General features: G+C 38.7%; 1 protein-coding gene across 1 annotated transcript in view; it reads right to left on the bottom strand.

Moving 5' to 3' along the window:
- Nucleotides 1-4587: 4587 nt before the first annotated feature.
- The window catches only part of GYPC (glycophorin C (Gerbich blood group)), a 35407-nt gene continuing 14031 nt past the window's right edge, over nt 4588-25963 (bottom strand). The window contains exons 2-3 of the mRNA XM_009918476.2: nt 12535-12585; nt 4588-10426 (exon numbers count right to left, since the gene is read on the bottom strand). Of these exons, the coding sequence (XP_009916778.1) occupies nt 10230-10426; nt 12535-12585 (248 nt within the window). The 3' untranslated portion in view covers nt 4588-10229. The remainder of the gene's footprint in view (nt 10427-12534; nt 12586-25963) is intronic.

The raw sequence follows: 25963 nt of genomic DNA, 5'->3' as shown, positions 1-25963 counted from the left end.
TTTCATACGGGAAATACTTTTAATAGGAGTGCTGGTTCCTTGTTACTCCAAAAACCACTAGAAAATTAAGCCAACACTTAACTATTTCATTGTTAATTTGCTGCAAATGGATATTTCAAATACTCATTCTTTTCTTTATAATTCTCAGGAAATGTATAATTTTTATTCTGCCAGGCTTTGCTAAGCAAATAAACTGTAATGGGCAAATGTAACTGGTCTTTTGGGGAAGTAATTTTTCTGCTCCTTAACTCATAGAAGGCTTGTGGTGCCCCTATATTGTCTATAAGATATTGTACAGCTGAAGAAAGACTCCTAAAAAATTATTTTCTATCCGCAATGGGACAAAATATTCATGCCAATTTGTTGTTTGGGCAGAGAGAACTAAAATTTGTGTTAATTGAAAAGGAATACTCTCTGAGTATATATCATGATCTAGTGGATAGGGATGTGCAGGAAGTAATTTGTATTTTTTATAAGCTATCCCACTGCATGCTTATACCAATACACCCCTTGTTCATTAAGTTTCCTGACCAACTAAGCATGTGAGAGAGGCACCAGTCTCAGCTGGAAGCTTTTAGTTGCTTAGCTAAATCTGTGGAAGCTTCTGCTTTTAGCTGTAACAGTCACAGTTTCAGTTCTCTTTATGACCAATGGCTTTTAAGTTTCCAGCATGTATAACCACAGAAGTCTTCACCTTTGTGGAGAACAGTAGAGCACCAAACTTGTTATTGTTAGGAATCATTAAGCTTTACCTGAGATACAGGAGATTTTTGGCTTATTTGCAGAATCCAAAGGGTTTTCTGGTTTTCTTCAAAACCAACTTTAGTTAGGAAAGCCAAAGTCAGCTTTGACTATGCCAACTAAAATGAAATGAGCATCCCACAAACTAACTACTAGCAACAGAATATACCATGACCCAACTGCATCCTTATGCAGCCTTGCACTGATACGTGATGCTGTAATTTTCTCAGGCTTTCTGGAAGAATATTGGCTGAGAGTTTAGAGAATATTGGCTGAGAATTACAACTGAACAAATGCAGTCTTAAACTTGTACTCACAGCAACAAGGTGGAGCAGACAATGTTGGAAGTTTGTTAACAAGTAAAAAACAAGGATATGTTCTTGCACATAGTCTGGATAGTGACTACAGAGATACATGTTAAATATACTTTAAGAAACTGTATAGCATTTTCTCAGGGGTTTAATTTTCTATAATAATACCAATAAAACAGAACAGAGCCCTTGGAAGGTGTGAACTCCTGCCTGGACTCAGAGCTAGGCAATGAATGATTATATATATTTTCCCAGCTCCGCCTTAACCCCATGCACATGGAGAGAGAGAGGGCAAGACATGGGAAGACACTGCACAAGAAAAATGTTTATTAGATAAAATGACAGAAACACATTCCATGAATGTTACTGCAGAGGGAAGACGAAACAAAAATATTACTTTGCCTTTGTGCAATGTTGCCAAATTTTACAATACAGCATGCTGGAAAATAAATAGTTTTAGTGAATAATGACCTCTTATTCGTCTGTTTGATTAAAAATGCTTTTTCCTCAGACTGATTATTTATTTACTCCTTACTGCAGAGAGGAGACAATTATGACGAGTTAAGAGGTGAATTTTTTTCAAAAATAATTCAACTTTGGCCAAGAAATAGATTTATAGAAAAGGTATTGTTTGGTCCATGTCAAAACAATATTCTGGTAATGCTTTCTTTTAAATCTTCACTGTCCCCCTGCTTTGGGTAGGGAGGCTGACCTTTGGGAATGTGACCTGCACTTGCAACTATGCCATTACTTTCCTTACAAAAATGCCTTGCCGAATGGGATTTGACAAAACTGGCTTGTCAAGTTATAAGTTTTTTTGTACTGGGGGAAAAACCCCACCACCAAACAAAAAACAATCCCCTCCCCTGAAGATTGGATCTATGAAAAGGCCAGCCAGAATCTAATAAGAAACTTCCTGATCCTACATCAGGAGAGGACAAAAACTGGACTGGAGGGCTGAGGCAAAATGAAAAAATTGGGACAGGTTTTCTAAGTCCATGTAACTTATACCTCCAAGTGGGACAGTGAGTAAGCTGACTTGGTAGGTCAGATAAGGTTTAAAGTAATCTGATCCTGAACTATTTGCTCTTCTCCTTGGGCCTGTAATTCATTTTTCTTTGCAGTCAGTGCAGCTGCAGAGATGAGAGATCTGGTTAAACTTAAACACAGCTGCCAGATGTTTTTTGAGGGGAAGAAGGGGAGAGAGGTATTGAATGTGAAGACTAAGAAAAATAATTCTTTGGGGCTGGGCACAAGTGTCTATGACTAATTCTTGTGGCTTAACTTTTGGCAAGTGTTCAGCACCTTGCTGTTCAGAGGAATCAGCTTGTTCCTGATTCTGTGCCGTGCCTTTCATTTTTCATTCTGCTTTCTTATGTCCCAGTGTCAGAAGCATCACTCATGTCATTCAGGAAGAAAGACTGACAGAGTCCTGAGCTCCCTTCATGGAACAATGGTCTTTATCCCTTTACCAGAAAACTGAGAGATGTAATAATCTCTCTGATTCTTCAACTTCTGTTCTGGTAGGTAAATTGTGCTGCTGCTGAACAGAAGGGAATGGAGATATTTCAGCTCTATAGTAGAATTTCTGAACACAAGGCTGTACTTATGCATAACATTACAGGAATATTAGAAAAGGTATGGAGAGCCCTGAGGGTCACACATGCATTTGTGAAAGAAAAATTTATGAATGAAGAGGAAAGCAGAAATTGACAGTAAAGAACAGCAGAAACTGTAATTTAATTGAAATACAATATAAAATCTTATTTGAGTTAAATATGACTTACAGCGGGCTTTATTAAAATGCTATTGATCACTCCATTAGGTGTTAGAATGAATAAAGATGATTGTTCCCAGTAACCAAGAATGTGGTGTTGAGTTGCATTTTATCAGCATATCCATATGTCACATTGAGAAGGGATTTCAAGTGAATCTGCTAGCAATCCCTCAGGGAGATTAAATATATTCTTTCCAAGATACGGGAAACTGAGTGACCACTCAGATCTTCCTGGTCATTAACCAAACATCAGAAATTGGGAAACCTCTCTATGTGTAGCCCTAGAAAGACTGGCTGCAAAAGGTTTAGGTGTTACACCTTTCTTTTTTTTTTAAGCTGAAATAGAAATGTTAATCAAAATCCTTGCTGGGAAGCAGGTTCATTACTGCAAGGTCTCGACGATTTTCTTTCTCGGTGTAGTCAAAACATTCTGTACTGAGGCTTTAAGTTCAGCACCAATGACAGAAGAGGTGTGAAGCAAATCATATGTATGTGTAAGATGTTGCTATGTGATGGCACATATTGCTGAAAACTCTTATTTTCACGTACTTCCCTTTATTTCATATTTTTTCCTTGACTCAGCTCTTTGTTTCTGCTGTAAGCTTGTCAACTACTGATCATCTGTAAAGGATGAATTTGGTCCCAGTACACTTTCAGTATTTCTCAGCAAACAGCCTATGGCCAATCTCCATGGAACTACATGGCATGCAGTGCCACTGGTAACAGTAAAAGCCATCACGGATTTGGGCTGCTGAAGCACCTCCAATAACACTGAATCCCATTGTCAGATGTGGTATGAAGTCAAGGTCAAACTTCCAGAATGTGCTGGCTAATAATGGAGGATCCAGTGTGTGGTATTCAGTAGTCTTACCTCTTTGCTTGTCATGCCGACAGGAACATTGCTTATGAAACATTTGGCTATTGCTGGCCTCCAAACAGCCCTACGTGTCAAAGAAGTCCTATGGCACATGAAAGGCCATTGGAAGAGCTGTTCCTACCACAGCTTCTCCACTTCTGGATATTAAAACTTAGATGATCCACTGTCCTTCTGGCACCCTCCAGGTTTTCTCCATTTTGAGGCATCATTTTGACACAATAACATATCACTTAAAGTGTTACTGTTTTTTTTTTTCCAATTACAGCAATGATCCTTGAAAAAAGAGGTGGCAGTGGCAAGATTACAATACATATTATACTAGGCGTAACATCTGAATATTCTTTAACTAGGGATATATTAAGATAAAAGAGACATTGTATGGAAAGCAAGAAGAACAAAGTGGAAGTATTCACATTTGGTAGCAGTTGGGTGGAAGCAGGCCATCGATCAGTAAATACCCTTTAGATGTTTATAAGGCTGCCTAGAATTTTTAAGAATACCGTGCCTTAGATAATAAACCAGTGTACAGGTCCACACTGGCATCCACAGCGTAATGTTCCTTCAGAGACAATTATTGTTTGATTTCTTATTTGAAGTTTGACTCCTTCTTAGATCTATCAAAAGCTTCTCTTGCATTTTTTAATGCAAACACCAGCAGTATATCTTTTAGGGTTTACATGCTCTATTAAGAAAAATTCTAGCCTACTATTCCTTTTTGATCTACATTCTTATGAAAACAACATAATTGGCAATTCTAAAAGTTCATGGTATTTTAAAAGAGAACAAAAATATGGGAACAGTCTTTTAAATGCTGAAAATGACAACTTTAATTATAAAGTTATTTGTTTCTTCATATTTTAGCTTCTCCCCCCCCCTCCCCCCCCAATTCAAAATATAGTAGACTTACACCAGCAGTGTATTAATAGCTTTGGTAAATACAAACTTTATACTCAGCTTTAACATACAATCAGCAGTAAGCTCTGAATGCTCTGTATTCTTTATTCTTTTCATAGCAATGCTGCAATTCAAATAGACTTTAATACAATGTATCAGATACTTTCCATCATACATACAGCTTGAAACAACAGAAAAATTGTGTGAAGGCAAAAGGTTATGCTGAAAGATCAGCACTTATAAAGACTTCTACTTTAATTCAGTGTGTTTCTTTCTGACATGGGTGGGATTACAATTTTTCTCAGGAAGGATAAATATAGTCAGTGAATTTCTTGTCCCGCTGAATTCAGTGGGATTTTATCCCAACTACACGGGGAACAGCTGTGTAGAGTAAGGATTCCTTATTTCCAGACACCGACAATATTACCATCCCGAAGTAGAGAAGGACCTCTACTACTATAAACATTTCATTTCTTTGTAATATGGTTGGAATTTTTACTCACCATTTATGTTTTTCTTTGATATCTTTAGCTTCCTTTATTAACTACCTGAATTTCCAGACATCAGATGTGTGTTCATCACTTCTTCAGAGGTTCTTTAGTTTTCTGTCTTGTATGAACTGCTGCTGTGAAGGTTCTGCATTTTCTAAACATACAAAGCTTCCTTATGTGAAGAGCTGAGAGATTTTAGAAAATGCAATAAACAGCTCTTAATGCATTTAACGTGAGTACTCTTTTGGTGTGTATTTAGCAGCATTTTTTGATTGGACTTGCACATGCAAGGAATTCAAACACCTCATATAATTCAAAGAAATTTGTTGTCAGCAGTTACCTTCAGCAAACACACTTTGATATCTCCAAGCAGCAATATCTATTTTGTTTGATGAAAAACTCCTCTCCATCTCTATTGGCATCTAATTACCTTTTCCTACTCTGTATCTTTTTACTGATTTACATATTTTCTCAGCATTTCCTGTATTCCGTGAGGAACCCTTGCAGGCTGTAGCTAGTGGTGCTATCCTACTTATCCTGCAGCTATAAATGTTTCAGCACCTTGTCTGCCGTCCTTGCTGAAAGGGAACAGTCCTTTTTATTTTCCTGGCCTGGTGTTCCCCCAATGATCCCTAGACTTGATTTAAGAGGAAAATTGGTGCTGATGTTCTGAGGGATCCTATCATACTATTTTTAGTAGTCCCCCAAAGTGATTTGGTCCTGTTGTTCTAAACAGAATAAAAAAGTATGTATAGTTACTTTAACTAGTGGCTGATGAAATCCTCTCCAGGACTGCATTAATGTGCAATGGCACACTAGACCTCAAGAAAACCTGGAATGATAGAGGCCAAGCCCCAGAAAAAAATGCATACCAGGTCCAGTAATAGGTGGCCAGATACACATTTGGGACTGACTGCTTTTGGACAGAATTACTCTGCTGAGCTGGGATACTGCTACAGGGGCTGACACTGGCAAGCAGTCATTTTTGTGCAGGGGAGGACTGTACAGGTATGCTCCAAAAATTAGAAGAAATTGAGTTCCAGGTGTTAGGGCAGAATGATAGAATATTGAATCTGTGAAGACTACTTTCAAAGCTTGACAGCAAGAGATGGTTTAAAAGAAGATTCATTTCCCTTTGCAAACAATGATTTTTTTCAGTGACAGAATTTGAAAGCTCCATGGACCCACTCTTAAAGCTCACTGATGTCATCAGAAATATTGTGTTTAAATCTTGTCATTTCCATATATCTTTAAAAAATATCTTGTGTTCCTACAAGATCATATTTATCTTCTCCTAACTCCAGCAAATATTGGTCATTTTGATGCACAACTTTCTTGTACATCATTGAAAAATTACTTATATTTCCTAACGTGGACCTGTGGCTTTCTGTGCAAAGTGGGATTCAACAAGCTTTCACAGGGCATTAAGGCATCAGGACAAAACTAAATTGCTTGAGGCACCATCATACTGTTCCCTTGTTTAGTGAACACTGGAGGTCTATAGCACTAAATTTAACTAACTACAGAGTTTGCAGTGCTATTTTTAGACCTGTTTTCTGTGAAAATGTGGCATAGGTGAAGACTTTGTAAATCAGTCTCAGGTCAGGTTGGTCAGGTTTGATCAAATTTGATACAAGATTGGCAATCCAAAGCTAAAACTTTTTTGAAGGTTGGCTGGCAGAGAGGGACAGAGTTTCTTCGTTGATAAAAGTAGATAAATAAACACATAAGTAAACGGCCAATCCTTTGCCATAGGGAAGGCAGTAGGGATCCAGATGGGAGCCTGGCGGACTGCAAGCAAGAATGGCAGTCATGGTTGGGGAGACAGAGCACCAGAGAGCTGCAGGACAACAGGCCACAGCAGTGGAGGGATCTGAGATAAAAGTATGTGGGGGAAAAAGAAACTGTTTCCTTAATTCTCCTATTCAGGAAGCAAATTGTAAAAATCAATTAATCATCAGTGATGAAAAGCTATGGCTGCCAACTGAGATGTCTCAGCATTGTACATAATGCTTGTTTTAGCACAGCATGCTGCTTGAAGAAAGATGTTTTGCTAATTAGTCCTAAAAGTTATAGGAAGTTTGTCATGAATTCTTTTTTCAACTAAATTGAATGACTCAAGACAGTAGAGTTATTGTATGAGTAAAAAAATAGCAGGATGAGGCCATTAGAGTCTGCCAGTCATCAGATGTCATGAGTGTTCTTCATTGCAAAGCAAAATTTGTCCTGAAAAAAACAAATAAATAGAAAATCTCCACAAACCACCTCTTCTATCTGTTCAGTGGGCTTGAGTAATTTCTAAATACTGAAAGCCCTGGAATCCCAAACGATACTGTAAAAAAATAAACTAACTGAAACCATAGCTCTTGCCAGATTCACTGCTCTGCAAATATTCAATAAGTGGCTCGCTACTGATAAGGAAGCTGTTGTTGTACTCTCGGACTGTTTGTCAGCCTAGGTGAATAGGGAAAATGGGATAAAGAGATTTAATTAAGTGCCTAAGAAGGGATATAGTCAAAGACCAGTAGTTCCATTCAGTTCAGATTTAGGGGAAGCAATGACACAAAGTCTGGTGTTAACGGAACTGGTAAGAATTGGCTGAGCTCCACTGAACTCATGTTGTACCACCAGAAAATCTGGCCTCTATAGTTCCAATGTGGACAGTTAGTCTGTCTCAGTCCACCTCATAATTAAAAAACTCAAGCACACACCAAAAGAGACACTAATTCAGGTTCTCCTGTGTATCAGGTATGACAAGGTTGTCTAATTATAGTAAGTAGGCTCAAGCTGCAAAAGACAGAACTTCAAAACTGTGGAGGGAGGCAGAAATTTATTACCCATATCCCTCATACCTTCCTTTAAAGGCAGTTTTCTTTAACAGCCAAACTAACATTACATGGTTCTGAGCATATAAAAGGGGACAAAAGACTAGTAGTCATCTATAGGTCCTGCTAGCCTAGCACTGGAGAAAAGTTTTTTTGTGTTCCCATGCCTTGTGTGGGAGATGAAGCAGAGCTGAAGCCACCCCATTTACCCTCTCCTCAGAGGAAATATTTATGTTTTTATTGAACTGGAGGGTTAGGGGTCTTCAGTTTTACAAACTTGCTCTTACAGCTAAGATAAGTGATTTTCTCCAGCGCTTGTCCTAGAAAAATAAAACCAGATTCCTTTTTCAAAAGTAGTAAAAAGGTAAAAATAGTAATGTATCTTAGAAGGAAACAGGTGTATAATATTAAAATATTTGAGATCTGCTAGTGCTGGATTTCATGCATTTTATACTGCACTAGCCACAGAATACAATGTGGTTGTGCAATGGTATGTTACAAAAAATATCTTAAGCATTTAGTAAATTTGGCACAATTTTGATATTCTTTGGTTAAAATGCAAACATGCGGGGATTTAAGATTCAAAATCAAAGGTATTGGAATTCTAAGAATAGTTCATAGTCCGCCTCCTTCAGGTACTGAGAAAAGACTGAGATTGCGATTGAAAGACAAAACTAACCCATTTCTTCACTTAGGTCCTCAGAGTCTTTTCTTGTTCAGATCTGTCTTCTCTTACAGCATTTTTGTGGCCAATATCGATAATGAATACTGGAGTCCAGGAGCTTTCCAAGTTTTGGTGCAAAGAAGTGAGCACAAGTGATCAGGAGCAATGTCTTGAAAGCACAGTTGCAGATTATTTTATATATATGTACACACATATATAGATCAAAACAGGAGAAAACATACCGAGTTGAGCAGAGCTCATCGGTGTCTTATTTGTTATTGTGTATTTCTCCCCCTCTATTTTCAGTAGTCCAGGGCACCATCGCAGCTGGGGATGAGCAGGTGCAGAGAACAATTATTCTACTTCTGGAGCTGATTGTGGGCTTCAATTAGGAAGCCAATTTATTGGGGTAAAGAAACTCATTACTGTCGATTCTTAGGCGAGGAATAAGATCTTTTCATGTGACCCACCATGACTAATCTATTTATTTATTTATAATAAAGCATCGATGGTCAGTGTAATTCTCTTATCTAGCATGATGCAAAGGATATACAGAGACCATACAGAGGGAGACATCAATACAAGCCAGTAGTATGCAGATGAACAAGCTGCTTTATAGTGGCAGTCTTATGGTTGCATTGGTATAAGGTTTATCAGTATCTGCACCAGAACTGAATTCCTTTCCCTTCAAAAATCCAAAATCCTGCTGGTGGGCATTCGAGAAAATTTTCCAATGCAAAATAAATAAATAAATACTCAGACAAAAATATCTTACATGAAAAAACCTAGTTGAGCTCCGTTGTTTCAAAAAGCCTGCTCAAACCAAGATGCTTTACCTTTTAACATGTATCTATTTATGCATGCATGCAGGGAACCTACCAACTAATTGGAATCATATTTGTAAGTCTACTGACTACCATATACTACATTGTAAATTCCAACATTTTGCAGTTCTCAAGCTGCCATGCAGAGGGAGTTAGAAATAAATCCTTCATTCTTACATCTTCCAAGTTTTCCAATAGTTTTATTTCTTTGAAGTGTCTTTGATTTTTATATACATAAAATTCAAAAAATTAAAAAAAAAAATCCCAATCTAAATCCCCAAACAAACAAAATAAACTCCCCCATGCCAATAAAATTGCACATTTAAGGGGAGGGGGGAGATATCTGGGCTAGAAAGCTATTTTTGTTCCAGCTACATCAGCTTTATCTAGTTTAATGTTTGTTCTGTGACCATTTGAAATTCAATTTCAGTTAGTTCTGTATCATATCAGCATAGGATGCATCATTAACTCTAAGAGGATGTTTTCCATTGGCATCTGCTATTTTCACCAAATGTCAAGGCTTGACATTTGCTATCTTTATCTGGTTTTGGTGTATCACTCATACTGAGATTTTGTTTCTTCTTATCTGATATTGATTTCAACTGTGACCAGCTGTGTTGCTAATAAAATCAACAGGCAAGTATCTGGCATTTAGTTCTTCACCGGTAGAGGAAAAGAAACAACCCAGTGACAAAAAAAGTAAAGAGATACTTTTCAATTAGGACGCTTGCTTGTATCTTCATATTATCCATCTCTTAGCACTTCTGTTGATGTAGCATTTCTGATTGATTCCCTTCGGGGAGTCTCCATGGAAATCCTTGCCTCTCAAATGAAATATTCCTTTTTGCTCTCATCCACTGCTTCCTGGAGAGCGGGGTCATTTTTCAAAGCGGCATCTGCGCTTTCGGCAAACTCAGTTCCTTTTGCCTCGTTGGTGTGGTAGGTGCCCTTATGCCTGTACATGTACCGGACCATCACCACCAGCAGGCAAATGAGGACAAATACCACTGCAGCTATCACACCTGGAGGAAAGAGACCAGTTAAGTATATTGCCAGTAATGAAATACGAGCAGTATCTCACAGCCAGACATGACAACTTGAATTACTTGATAGAGGAAAGCCCATGTATCATAAGACGTTCACATGTTGCAGCGGGCAGAGTCAGAACAGAGTGTGACACTGCAAAGCACAAGATGGGATATAGATACTGCAAGAATGCAGGTCAAATTCTCACTAGCTTTCTTTCAAATCAATGGCTTGATTTGGTTGAACTCATCAGAGCTAAAAGTTCATTACAAAATGAGGAGAAATAAGAGAACATAAAGGAAAACCAATAGGTTTCTTTCATCCTTCTGGTAACATATACCCCGGGGAGTTTGCAGGCAACCCAACCCTGCCTCCACAAGTGTACTCAATTTCAGGAGAAGCACAGGGCACTGGCTATTTCTTGGGAGACATTCAACAAATAGCAGGAGCTGTGTGGCTGCAGTACTGCTCTGTATTTGCAAGCTGCCATTTCATGCTGTGCTCTAATTAAGCAAGTCTGATTGTAATGAATGTGGAAGTGACACCTGGAGGAGGGGAAGGAAGGGAGGAAGGGATTCTGGGTAGATCTTGCCTGTCTCCTGGACTAAGGCTAATTACTAGCAATGTGTTGACTGGACCAAAATTTCCATAGGTAACCCAAACGTACATAGGACTAAATGGTAAATGGAAGCACTCCTAGTGAAGGAAAGTAAATTCAAGTTCCAGGAGTAAACCAAACATTAAAGAAATACACAATAAAAAGCACCAGAACAGGACACTCCTAGGAAAATCTCGTATGTGGAGTGTGAAGGTGCTGTGAGGATGCAGTAGTTAGGAATTCATCTGACTCATTGTAGGTATCTACAGTTCAGGAGGCTCTATCTCAGTTACTCCCCTTGGGCTTCCTTTGCTGTCAGTGGATGGTGTGTGTCTGGGGTGACTCTTCTTCTAAAACTGAATTCCTACATTTGGTCAGATGAATTGCTCCCTGGAAATGCCTACTATTCTTTGACAAAGAGGGGTATGTGGACAATATCTCTCTTCTGTCCCCTGTGTTCAAGATATGTGGCAGGAGTGGGTATCTCCAAAGCTTTAGATTTATCAGCATCAGTAAACTGAGTGGGGATCCCCTATTGGCATGAAAACAGGGGAATGGACAGAATATTAGCAGGGTAAATAAAAATTACAACTCTGTCTTAAAAAATATGCCTGCAATGTTATTCTGCAGATTTTATGGTGCCTGGTTCTGGAAAGTGAAGTTACTGCTAGCAGAAATGAAATTGCTTATACAAAGAACTTTAGGTTTACAATAATATCATAGTTGCAGTGGGGGCTTCATCAATTTTTAGAACCTCACTGGTATCCCTTGACACAAGAGGCTTTAATAGGCTTTGGATGTAGCACAATATTAATAAGCCTAAGGGACTAAGCACAAATCAATTTACCTGCTACTTGTTCATAGAAAGCTGAAATTAAAGTTACGGGAGATGGGACCTGAGGGAAATATAGCAGAACCTCACCAATTTGCACTAATGATTGGTATACCCCCTTGTGAATGACTGAAATTAGTGCGTTAGCATGGAAATGAACAAACACAATAAAAATCAAGACAGGGTCTCTCCGTGAACATAGCTTTGCTCATTTATTCTGACAATTGTATTTAGTTTAAATGCATGAGAGAGCTTTAACAGAACACCAGAAAATGCACTGTGGTATATTCTGTAAAAATAAAGGGTCAGCTGATATGAGCTAGCATGGCTCAAATCAAAGGTGCTATACCAGTTCTGTATTAAATAACAATCTTGGCCCAGTGAATAATGAAGTATATCAGAGGTTGACTTTGCTGCTGGACAGTTAGGTATTTTGTCCTAAAATGAGGAATGGATGGGGGTGGTACTGCTCACTATATGGTTTATGCTCATTATCTCATCTCGTTATCTTGCCAATAGCCCCTCTGGGAGCAGATTTCCCACTGGCCTAATTAACTCTAATTGTGTTGCTCCTGTTGTCTTGTCAGCAAAGTAGGGGTTTTGCAAAATGCAAGAAATCAACCAACCCGCTGTTTTAATTCTAATGGTGCTGCTTAGTACGGTCTGCTACTTACCTCCAATAACAGCCACATCTGCTCCAGCTGTGGGGCTCTCAATGTCTTCATCTATAAATAGATTAGAATATACAAAAGTTAATTAAAGAAAAAGGAATTGGATCATATGTAACAGCAGTGACTGTACTGGTGGTGCTGTATTATTTTAACCTCTCAAACTCAGAACTTAAACAAGATCTCTCATTAGCAAAAGACATTTATGAAACTTCTCGTTAGAGTTAGCTGTACTGTAACAGTTTTCTGCCACCATAACACTGGAAAATAAATAGCTAGCACATTATGCAAACTATCAAGGCCCTCAGGGAAACACCTACTGTTTATTATGAGCACTTACCTGTAACATCCTCCAGTGAATGATTAAATTAAAAACGTTTAGGTATTGTGATTACTCTCAGAAAGGTAGTTTTGGGAAAAAAAATATTGGTGCCTATTTATTTTCCCAATTATGGCTCTTCTGAGCATGGTCTGGATCTTGATTTGGTGCAAATTAATCTGGCTGTATTGATTTCAATTAGTATTTATTTATCTGCAATATCCTGTTTTTAATCTTAGCATTTGTTTTCTTTTAAACCTACATTTGGAATCAAGGCAAGCCTGTTAGGTGTGTCTTATAAAACACAGTCCCCACTTAGAGTAAGTCTGAATTCAGTGCTGATAAATCAAATTACGTTCTTTACTGGATTATAATTTATAAAAAAAGATAACTTTGCAATTTAAATGCAAAAGAGAAGTACCTGACCGTGTCTTTTTAAGAAGTAAGAAATTGGTTTGAAAAGTTGTAAGCTGCTGAAAGGGCAGTTAGAATTTGAATTACATTTTGATCTTAATTATAGCACTTACTAAGAACATCCAAAATAACTAATGATTAGCCAAAGTGTTTTAAAGGGGAGAAGAAAAAAAAATCCTAAAGAATGGTAAGGATTTTTCTCTCCTTATTGTATGATATAGACTTAAGTGAAAGCAAATTCATATAAACAAGCATTTCTTCACTAGCTTCCCCTTAGCTGATCAGGGTACAATTCTGATCTTGTTTTCTCCTCCTTATTTCATGCCATTTGTATCAGCCCACTTAGTCCTGAATTATGTGAATGTCTGAGAAGGTGATGAACTCCTGGAGTTTTTCCATGCTAGGTTTATGATAGGACACTCCTTTCTTTCTTTATTATTGTACTATTTATGCAATTCTAAATGATATTGGTTTCCGAACAAGTCAAATAATTGTTTTATGTGTGGTCTTTTTTTTATTTCCCTTTGGTAAATACAGCGGACAGAAAACTTCTCTGGAAAAGGTAAAAATGGTAATTCCAAAACCTTCTATAAATTCAACAGTGGCATTATGGCTGATATCTGGTTCTCCTTTTGCTAAATCTGTGATATATGATACAAGGATAAGACAGTATCAGCAGCTCTCTCCTTACTCATGTCCGGTCCCTTATATCAAATTGCAATAAACTGAGGAGACCTGAGATTCAAAGTATCCCCCTCTTCCCAAACATGGGAGATGCTTTTTCTAGAAAGTAGGAGTACTTTCCTCTACCCCAGAGATCCTTCCCACATTTTCTTGCAGTTGTACTGTGATGGAAAGATTGAACACGCCTTGTGTAATTTAAAAGCTCAAATTATGTCTACGTCCATTCAAAACCCGTGTGCCTCAGAAGAGATTAATTGCTTCAAGGTCAAACTGTTCTGTATTTCTTTATACACCAAATATATGCTGCATGCCCAAAAAGCAGGCTCCTCTACAGCAATCAAATACTTGAAGGTGTGAATTCTAAAGTGCTTCCCTAGCCACGCAGCTTGCTTCCAAACATTAATTCCAGATCAAATCATTATCCCTTTAATTATAAAAAGGTATGCTAGTAACTCTCTGCTCTTTCCTCTCGTTCCCAGGTGCCTCTCAGACTCAGATAACAAGCAGGTGCCTTATCTCTAGTACTTGCCACCACAGTGCTTTCTGATAATGGATTACAGTATCACCACTTTGCAGAAAAGTTTTCATTTCCATACTGTACTTTCTAAGTTTTCAGAAGACTGCTGGGCCCATCTTGAGCTATTGTGTAGTCAGCACTGATCTGTTAAGCTGACAATGCTGTGCTATTCAGCAACCACCTAACACCTTGATGTGGCTTCACTCACCACAGTTCCCATTTAACTGCAAGCACAAGAGCCTGACTTCTCCTTTGTGTGTCGACTTTTGACCATGGAATGGGCTTGCTGTCCTCTCAGATGACCTTTTGCTGCATCATCCAGAGTGCCAGGACACTGCAGGTACCACCAATGACCAGAAGTTTCCAGGGTTCGCTCCCTGGATCAGTTTTGGAGCAACAATGATGGAGGGAAGAGAGGGACCCTCAATGCCTGTCTCACAGTCTCAGAAATTTCACTTTGTCCAAAAATAGCTATGTGATTCATGGCAACATCACAGTATTGCTAGGCAGCAAGGGAAGGTATCAGTGTCATTCAAGATTCAAGCAGTATCACCCTTCACAAACATGAGGAAAATGCAAGGCATGCACTCATGAAATGAGGCCGTCTTGCCAAGGCAGGGGTGAGACAACAGCCACTATCCACACAGGAATCCATGCATGGCCAGGAACCTCAGCGTGGTCTCTCTAAACATCAGCTCAGTCTATGTGAGAAGCACACTGCATTACTGTAGGACTGAATCTTCACTTTCTGAGGCAGAAAAAATATACAAGGTACCGGAGGAATTTTTAGAAGAGCAATGGATGTAGGCTAGGCCTCTTGTACCTTCTTTATTCTGCTTTTCTTCACACGCAGAGGACTCAGAGGTCTGTATTTCAGTAACTTCTGTTACACCTGTTTTGGCTATTTTCCTTTGTTTCAAGGACATCTTTTGTGTTATCTGCTGCTAAATTGTCCTTGCAAAACTTCCTCTCACTGTTATACTGGCCCTTGTCCATAGGTACAATCTGGTCCTGAAGTGTTTAGACAGTGTTGTTATTTAGTGCCATTCATTGCCATGACATGCAGAAATCAAAAGATTGTGGGAAAAGTTGTTTTTTGTAAAATCTCTGGCCATCAGAATGAGTTGGCTAAATCAAGACTAGAACATCCAAATCAAATTGCCTGTTGTTGGAAAGTATGTTTCTATAAGTCAGAATGAAGGGAAAGAAATGTCTTTGTGCCATGACCTGAAATTCATCAAATTCCAGTTCTGCCCATAAATTTATAGATAAGGAATTTTGCAATAGAACGACAATTGCTACCTGTCTCATTCTCATCAATCAAATCATGCTGAGAAGGCAGCAGCCTCTGAAAGCCCCAGGAATATTCCTGACTTAAATACTGCAAGCAGATCTCTGCCTTTGTGCTTCAAAGGTAAAAAGCCAGTACAATTAGCTTTTATGTTGATGTAGCCAGTGGTAAATTTGTTAAAGCATCTCCTGCAGGTGCTATTTTCCAATAAAACTTGGGTTTTATTAATTTTGATAGTTTTTTTCTAGTTTCAGTTGATCCCATTCCATTTTGGCTGAGGAGCACTTGTTTGAAGGAGGCAGGTCCAGCAGTGAAAATGTTTGAGGTTCAGCACTCTCCTTGTTTTGCTATGCGCTTCTCTTGGCAGTTGTAATGGTTTCTTTTGTTCTTTAAATTGCAAAACTGAACCACTAAAATCCATAAGTCACTTCCTGTTCGAAAATTATGACACTGGCTTTAAAATAATTTAAAACTTTTTAATTTACCCTTTCTTTCATACCTGAGCTTCATTCAAGTCTTAGTTACCAGCCCTTCTCTACAATGCCAAAACCAAAATGCACTTTGTAGATGAAAACTGAGGTTTTGGCATGATTTTGTGACACCAGGAAACAGGTCTTTAAGTAAAACACAAAGTATTATGAGAATCCTGACAAGACTTATCAGTGAGCTACTTTAGAAGCATAACCATGTTAAGACATCCAAAGTGACAAGCCATTCAACTTATATGGTGATAGGAAGGGGCATATTCATTCCCCAAATACATTCTCCCATCCAGCATAGAAAGCATACATTTTAGATCCTGCTACTTGCAGAAAACAATACCTTATGTGCTTCTGTGGCTACTGTCACTGACACATGGGATAAACTTGCAGAGACGTTCAAGCTTTCTCATTTTTCAGGCACAGTTTTTGCCTGCTAAAGGAGTTTCCAGAAAAAAATCTGGTACTTGCACCCTTAGTGGTTTTGCAGTCAGCACCATGTTTAGCAATTTGTGTACCTACACGTTCGCTTGTTGTGGATTTACACATGGAAAAGGCATGAAAGGGAAACCGTACCTGCGAAGGGATCCCCATTTGGCACACTTGATATGAATGTATGGGAATCATCCTACAGGATAGATCTAATCTACTGGTGTGTAATCCATAAGAGCAACGTGATGGGGTAACATAGACCTTACCCCAAACTTCTCAGTGTCTCTCTCATTTCCCAAGATAAAGCTCCAAACTAAAGCTGGACAAGTGCTTACTGCTAAGTAGTGTTGACTATAGAAAGAAAAGCCTGAGATTACAGCTCATGTTGTCACAATTTCCTTGCAGCTGTGGTTGATACTGCTGTTTTGGAGAGGGTGAGTCAAGCTGAGTGAGTATACAGATATCTGTGTGTGATAACTAGCTTTTACAACAAAGTTTTCAAAGCCACTCAACACCAGTCAGGCAGCACTGCTCCTGCTCCTGCCTTTCAGGATTTTCCTACCCATAAGCTTGTGCTTTTGATTCTCAGCAACTTAAGCCATCTTTTATCACGATGCTCCATTGCTACCTGCTTGTGGTTACACTCTCAGGCGAAGCCTTGGCTGCTAAATTACACTCAAGTAGGTCTCTAAGTGCTTTCTTGGGCAACCCATTTTCTCTCTTGATGTACCCGTTCATTGCAAAAGAAGTGCTTGAAATTCATTCAGTCCCTGCGAATGCTGAGCTGAGGTCCTTAGGGCAGTGATTTCCTTCTTAGGGCTTTCCTAGGTGTGCAGACTAGGAAACGCACAGTAAGATTTCATCTTTAATCAGCTCACCTAACCACCTTATGAAAAACATGGCTGCTAGTGGGGCTTTTCCAGGTGAGGAACAGCCCAACCTTATCTCGGTATATCCGTGGACGTGCTCTGCAGAACCACTCCAAGTATTGACCGTATCCTTGCAGGAAGTGGTGTGCAAGCAGTCTGTAGGCTGAAATGTGTCTTTTGAATTCAACTGTTAAATGTTTAATGGTTTTGTCTTAAATATTAGTACTATCTATCTGTGCACTTCCGGTAAACAAGGGAGATGTTCAAACTGAATAACATCCAGTTACTGATTCAGGCCAGATATAAATGTAATTCAGAGAAGGATTTTGCCTCTGTATTGATTGTTCTTTCATACATTCATACATTTGAAAGAGAGCTTTAAGTATAACTGGAAACTAATGAAATACAGTTTACTCAGTAATACCGAGTCTAGTAAATTATGGTCTATTTTTTGAGTTGTATCAATTGACCTAGCACAACATACTATATCAATTTTGCCTTATTTTAAAAAAGTTGTAATTTTAAAGGAAGACTGCCTTTTTATGTGAAGAATTTAGGTGGGGTTTCAAAACCACTCATTGCTGATCTAATTCCTTCCACTGAAGACAATAGTAAGGTATTTGATTGGGTTCGGTAAAATATTATAAACTTCTGAAAGTATTGAGGGATCTACAGAGTCTACCAGGAAGCTTGTGCAATTGTTAAAAAACTTTACTAAAATTTTTACAATTTTAAATTTTTTAATATCATGTATATAAAAATTTATTTCTTATAACTGCTCCTTTCCCAGGGGCTCTCTTCTGTTCTTTATATGCTCTTCTGCAGTCATCATTCCTCTTGACTGTAAAACCAAGTCTTAATGTGTCCCTATTGCCATCACTGATGCAAGACTTTTCTTACCACACATTTAGTATGGAACAACTAATGAAGTCTTAACATCTCCATTGTTTATGCAACTGTGGTATGTCCTCCTTGCCCTTTGGTTTATGTTTGTGCCTTGCCAACACATTGCATTCATGAGAAAATCATTAATCTATTAACCTTAGCATACTGATTTAATTTACAAGCTATAGTTAGAACTGGTTCACTGCAGCTGCATGTGTAAAAATGAGTTGAACCAACTTCTGAAAACTTCATGTTAAAAATATGTTAATTGCTCAAGCTGCTCTCTGGCCTGTGTTACGATATCAGATGCATCGCACCGAGGCCTTTCTGGATTAAAAAAAAAATGTCATTACCTATTTTAATATTTGCCAGTAAGTGTGCGGTGCCCTGCCAGAGCTGGCATCTCTTATCCCGCAGGGTCATCAGCCTGAACCCATCAATTTGACACATTCTGGTGAAAAAGCCATCACCGTCTCCCATTAGATAATGAAACACATCAAGGCTGTTCTTTTAAAATTAAGGAACAGTTTCTCATCTGTCAATCTGGACAAGAGACAGAATAATTTGGCTTCCATTTATATACTAAATTATTATAAGGACAATAATGGTGACATACAACAACCACCACATGATCTTTTGGGTAAGTAAATGGACTGTGCTCCAAATGTAAGGTAAATCATGCAGACTAAAAATATCTACAAAATTAAAATACACAGGGCCCAATCCTCTTGCTATCCTAGCTAGCAAGTACTTTGTCATTAACTCCAAGAAGACAAAATCCAGTCTCATTCAATTAACATAAAGGTCTGTTCAAGACTTTTCACACTTTGTAATACAGTGAGGATAAAAGGGCATTATCAAATTAGTTTAATTAGATTAGGATTGCCACATAATTTTAGTAGTTCACATTTGATTCTGGTATACAGTGTCAGCAAAATATTTTTGTACCATTATAGAATGTTATACAGTAAATAAGAGAAAATATGTTTTCCAGTGTTTGAGGGAGTAATGATTTTACTCACACAGTTTTTCCTTCTTTTGGGAAGTTGAATTGCACTTGGGTCTTAGGGAAAATCAGAGATGGACAAATGGACTAAAAGTCAACTTGTCAAAACTTAATCATATGATATCCCTTAATGAAAAGAGGGAGAAGGAGAAAATGTTCACGAAATTTGGGAAGTTATTTTAGATGAAAAATAATAAGGATCTTTTAAAACTGAACAGATATTCTGTATTTTGAAACAAAATTTTAAAAGAATTAAAAAAGAGAAGAAAATTGTGTTTTAACAGATTACATAATCTAAACAAAATACAGATTTTTGAGTTAAATCAAACTTTTCTGTTTATCCCCCACAAGAACTGGAAAAAACCCAAATTCCCCTTTCAGTTTAAACCACATGCTTTTTTTTTTTAATGCACTTTCTAGAGACATACATTAAAGTACTTTAGCTCCTTAGCTCAGGGTGGTTGAATACCAACCACCAATTCTGATGGCAATTAAGCAAAGTGCATCCCGTAAGAGCATTAAAATGGCAATGCCCCCTTAGAAGTGCTATAAATGTGACAACCTTAAAGCTCCCATTACAGCACAGTACTTGAGAGACAGCTTACTGTAGGCCCGAGTCCCCTCCGGTAGCAGATATTTAATGTCGCCTATGTATTCACACTGATGTATATACAGTATATATATACTGTGTGTATATACAGTAAAAAATTAACAGAGAAATTCAGATAGAACTGTCTGCTGCTCACAGCATCAGGAGGAATGAGAGGGTTTCAGGGTTGGCAGAAGAAACCCAGAGCAGAGGAGAGGTTAGAGAAAGGACCTGCCTCCCTGGCACTGGAGCTCCTTAGCAAGTGGGCAAGGAAGCTCACAAAAGGATGCTGTGGAAATCTTGAATTTAGAGATGGGATGTGGGAAGCCACCAAGGTTCACCCTGTTGTGGTCTTGCCGCTCATGTATAGTTGCTGGTTTTTGGTGTGCCTCTACGGCAAAGCTGCTTGATGTTTGAAGAGCAAATGCTGCCTTCTTCTCATACAAAGGGTGAGTGATGTGTGTGGACCTGGAAGAAGGTCTAATCTTTTTCAAAAAATGCTGCATGTGGCAACTTGCAAGTTGTGCCTTGTTTTGTCTGCCTCATGTTTATAGTTGTATCACTGCAAAAAGTTCCTTACTTTTCCGTGGAAATATGTTAATGTCACCAGGCCATCATTTACATTTTTCCTTCACAAGTGTCAGAGCTGGCTTATGCTCCAAATGTACATCTTGCTGGGGAAGATAAATTGACCTGTATTGCTTCATTAAAGGAGTGACAAATGTGGTATGAATCAGTCCATAAGGTACAGTCCACAATCAGGCTGTTTTCCTGCGTGTGTCCCCTCTCCTCCCACCTTCCCCCTTTTCATCAGAACAGAATACTCCTTTTGAGTGCTTTTTAATTGGGAAGGTTTTGAAAGAAACACTAAATATCCAGCAAATCTGCCAAATAATTTCTGCCTGACTTTCCTCCAAAGTCAACAATTTCAAGCTCTAGTCATTTTTGCTGAATCAAAATGGGAACAAAACAGCCATTTGCTCAATCACTTAGATCAAAGCTGAATGGAAAGGAGTCACTGGCTTAATTGATTAACCATTGTAAATGCTGCAAATGATCGTAGGTAATCAAAGGAGCTGACTATGGATACAGTGAAAGCCCATCTGACAACCTGTAACAGATACTTAACTTGTAATTCTTGAGAAACAATGCATGCAAAAAGCATACCTCACTGACCTAAACTTTGCATGTTAGAAACATAAGCATAAAAATTTGAGCCAGAACCTTCCAGTGGAAAGTCAGAGGCCAAGAGGTCTTGGAGGACATGATAATTCCTTCCCAACCCCTTGCGTAAATGGTTATATGATGCAGTAAGATGATTTAACTGCGAAACTGCTTGTAATTATTTACCAAGATGCGCTTTTAACTTGTACCTAACAGGTCTACCAGCCTCAGTCCTGACTCTCAGGCCTTTTTACTGTGTCATCAGAGGATAAGGTGATCTCTGTGTTTCTCAATGTTGCTGTGCTTGATTTTATGACTTAATAACTTCTTAAGATTAGGTTTTAGTTTACATTTGAAACATACCCTTTTTATAGATGAGGCACTGTTTAAGACAAACATTAGTCAAAATTAGTCCCCCGACTAAGACAAACTGAACTGCCTGTTAGTATTTGAAATATTTCCATCAAATACATTTGGTAGCATTTCTGCACTGATTTTCTCTGTTCCTGCTGTGTGCCTGACTGTCCTTGTAATCTTCATGATTTTTGACTCCATTATTCAACTGTTTTTAAAGGAAGAACAGGCAAAGATAAGCAGTTTGCCTCAATTTTCATGAAAGCTGTAGGCTGGAGAGAAAAGGGAGACTAGAGTAGTCCAGCAGTGAAGGAAAGGCAGCGAGGACTCAGCAATTTTCAGCTGCTAAAGGAGCAGCCGGTTCTTCAGTCGCCACATGCTTTCCAGTCATGATGCATGTAGGTCCAGAGGAGTTGCAGCAAGGTGCGTCCCCTCCCCATGGGGAGCTGCTGTGGGAGGGAGCTAGTGTATGCTGGGGGTGGGATTTAGGGGGCAGAGTCATAAATCCAAACCCAAGAGTGTTTGACTGGCTCTGTTGCTGGCAGAAAACTTATTTTAATGAACAATGACATGCAAGGAAAGAAACATGGCCATTATTCTATTAAGGCTGTTAAATGTCTATTTCTCCTTTTGAGAAGAAGAAACTTGACCTTGTGCTTAAATTACAGGTGATACGATCAAATTACAGGTGATGTCATCTAGAAATTACCTGGAAGCTGGTGAAAGCCTGCAGTTATGCATGAAGATATTATCCTGACAATTGAAAGAATGTAGTGCCAGGCTACTGTCCTTAGAAAAGTATAATAATTTTCCCAACATGGGTAGGTTTCTTCCTTTATATCTCATTCTCACCACCAATATTTTGTAGCAAAGCAGTCCGACAGGTTACAATTCTTGGAAACAGGAGCTCTCTGTGCTCTGTCCCCTAGCTTATTTGATATGAATTGTATTCAGCTACTTCCAGCTCATACACCAGTGCTTGCCTAAGGCACTATCTACTAAGCATTGCAAGTGGAAATGTCAGGATGTTTAGCATATGCTCTTCAGGGACACAGAGATCTTTCCTGGAGCACTGATGAGGTTAATATTATTAATAGAGATATCTGTAGTGGAAACAATCTTCCAAATGCTTTAAATATTGAGCATATTAAACAAAGGAAATAAAACATATTGAAACACCTTAGAAACTTGCAAGGCAAATAGTAGCTCAGGGCAACAACTTTTCTCATTTTCCAAGGATTCTGCAATGAATATGCAGATTTCTTTTGCATATCTGCTCCATTTAAAAAGACAAAGCCCATTTTATTATCTGAAAAGCATTTATGTATCAGTCCAAGCTGTCTGAATGGAGTTGAGCAATTTTAGCAAAACTTCTTTGCCATCTATCATTCATCTGAGCAATTCTAGACAGATTGTGCAATAATTGTTAAAAAGAGGAAAAAAAAGAAAAAGTCTCGCTTGTCTATTATTTTTGGACAGTTGTCTGGTATTATTTGACAAATAGCATACTGAATACATTAACAGAGATGAGCATGAAAAAACCTTCACTGAAGCCATATACTGAAAGTTTTTCAGCATGGGACTTATACTGTTGTGAGATTCATTAACAACTCATTACTAATGTTCCCCTCTCCTCATGCAACATGAACGGTAAGTACCATGTAGGTGGAGAGCTAATAACCAGCCTGGCAAGATTTTTGACTACTGGAAAGGAGCCTATGTGATCTAAACTGTCTCCACATGTGCTGCAGAGAGGACACTAGTTGGCAGTTGGCCTATATGATTGTTGTAGATCCCTTCCAACTTGAACTATCCTATCCTATCCTATCCTATCCTATCCTATTCTATTCTGACATGCCTTCTTGCAAGGAGATCCATTCAGCTCCAACAGAGGTGTGATGAATCCTGGGGGATGGGCTGGGAATTTCTCTTCCCATCAGCCAACCAGCAAACCTAGAAGACTAGCTTAGATTAGAAGCCTAGCTTTCTGGAGTCTATAATTAGGGAAAACAAATTCCAACTATTACTGTTAGCAGTGCTTAACCATCCCTTTCCAAAGCCTGTGCTGAGGGCTTAGCCTTTCTATAAGGTAGGCAGAGCCTTTTTTGCAGAGCTTTCAACATGCACTGGTCAGAAGGGTTATATCTCTCCTACAGGTGCTTAAATAGTGTCTTACACTTCGTTTTTGCTTGTTAAGTTGCAGTCATGTTTATGGAAGCAATCTTATTGTGTCAAAATTTGATGCTACTATATTCCCAACTAGAAAATAACTCCATTTAGTTTAGTCTCCTAATAAGGAGTCCTTTTTGGGTTACTGCTCACTTGAATGGCTGTCTGTAGACAAATGTTGACTTTCAAACAACTTGGAGAATGATAATAATTTCTGAGGATTCTGCCTCTTTTTAAAATCTGGTTGAAACTGGTCAGTGGATCCAAAAGTTCTTGATGGGAAGTGGCAGATGGATGAGCAGATGATTAAGCAGAAAGATGGATGGCAGGAACACATAAGATTCATTTCATTAGGAAACTGGACCAAAAACAGAAGTAGCAGTGGGTACTTGGATAATATTCCTATTTTGGTGACCAATTTAAAAAATGCCATGTTTTTGCAACCATTTTGAAGCTTGTAGATGATGTCCTTAGTGGTTTAAACAGCAAAGGAAAAAACAAAGGGACATTGCTGAGATTTTTTTCAGTTCCTTTTTCTGCCAGAATGCTACATTTTTATAGTTTGGACTATATTTTAAACCTTTAAAGACAGATTCGGCTTGGAGAGCCCTGGCAATTTCAATGGAGGATTAATGTGTGTCATTAAGCAAAGAAATATGGTCTAGTACTTTTCAATAGCAACAAATGCTTGCTATGGCACTTCTCTGACAAAAATATTTTGGACTTACTGTACAGCCTTTGGGCTACTCCTTTCCTAAATATATGAAATATACATGCAGGAAAGCTAAGAGTGAATTGTTGTGATTTGAGCTGGCTGTTACATTCCAGCAGAAAAGGGCATTCCTGTTCCTAACCCTTTTCCTTTCAAGCTGATCTAGCAGAAAACCAGCCCACCAAAAGGAAAGAGGTGGGGGGTATTTATTGGCAAACTAATCCAAGTCAGCATGTGGTCTGACTGTCCGTTGATCTGTTGACAGGGAGGGGTTTGCTAGGTGCAGAGAGAGAGGGCAAAAAGCAGGAATGCTCTTTTGGGCAGGTGAAGTACATTATAAATCTGCACTCAGAAAAAACAAGTACCCCAAAAGAAAAGCATAAGGAAAAAACAGTTGGATAAAGCCAGAGATTTCCTTGCTAGATTGCTCTGAACAGAACAGAACACTCCAGTTTTCACAGCTAAGTGACTCCTTTGAAATACAGTAGCTCTAGAAGGCCATGGAAAAAGTTGGGCTTGGTATTCCCTATGTAAGAGTATATTGGAATGCACTAAAAAGTAAGGGCCCTCTCTCAGCTGTCAACATAGGGACCCTAGGGCAGAGCTGTTACTCTGTACCTCCCCTACTGCCTGGGGGGATGCTGCTCTTCCACAGCTGAATCAGCAGCAGTCGTGCTCTGCAGCTGAGCAGCAGCAGTCACTGCTGTCCCATTTACACTTGTATCAAAACGGGGCACCATTCCAACACACCAAGTGAAATACCAACTGGTATACATACAAAGTGGGATTTGCAAAAACTCTCTCTGCTAAACTGCTTCTGCTCCCTTTGAAGATGGTGGCCAATCTCCCACGCATTCCACTGCTCAGATAGGCCAAAGCTTTTAAAAACTATTTTACAAATATTAGAAACATGATAGAACCAAGGATTCACTGTCAAGATCATAATATATAGCCTCTGTCCATCTTCTCTGTTTTCCAGCTTCCCATTTTATTCACCAGCTGATGCTGCCTAACAGGCTGCAAAAATCTGCCTTCTCAAGCAGTCATGAGAAAGCCTGTAAATTTCTCAAAGCCCTTTCATAACATACCTAAACTATTTACCATTGCCTCCAGAGAAGTCTGCTTTGGAACAGTATCATAAGGTCAAGTTATAGCACTGAAGCACCTATTTGTATAAAGAGAATGAAAAAAAAAAATAAAAAAAAAATGAACAAGCACTAGCACAGCCCTGGAAAATATGAAGTCATAAGTAGAGTTCAGCCAGAGCAGACTCCCATTAAACTTTGTTTAAGAGCCAAGTTCCACTCTGAGATATGTGTGAGCTGCAGTTTATTTCAGGGGGACCTATGCTGTACTTCATGTCGGGGCAAGGCTTGGACACAAGTATGTATCTGTTACAAGTCAGAGAGGAGTAAAGCCCACATCCCTTTTGCATTTTTTGGTTTTGTCTGCAGAGAAGGAATAGAAAACTGAAAGCAGTGGATAAAACAGCCCACAATTTTACAGGGCCTGTCTGTCAAACTTAATTCCTTCTTCCACAAGACCTGAATG

This window comes from Haliaeetus albicilla, chromosome 4, assembly GCF_947461875.1.
Source record: "Haliaeetus albicilla chromosome 4, bHalAlb1.1, whole genome shotgun sequence".
Taxonomy (NCBI): domain Eukaryota; kingdom Metazoa; phylum Chordata; class Aves; order Accipitriformes; family Accipitridae; genus Haliaeetus; species Haliaeetus albicilla.
This window is presented reverse-complemented; position numbering and strand designations above follow the sequence as displayed.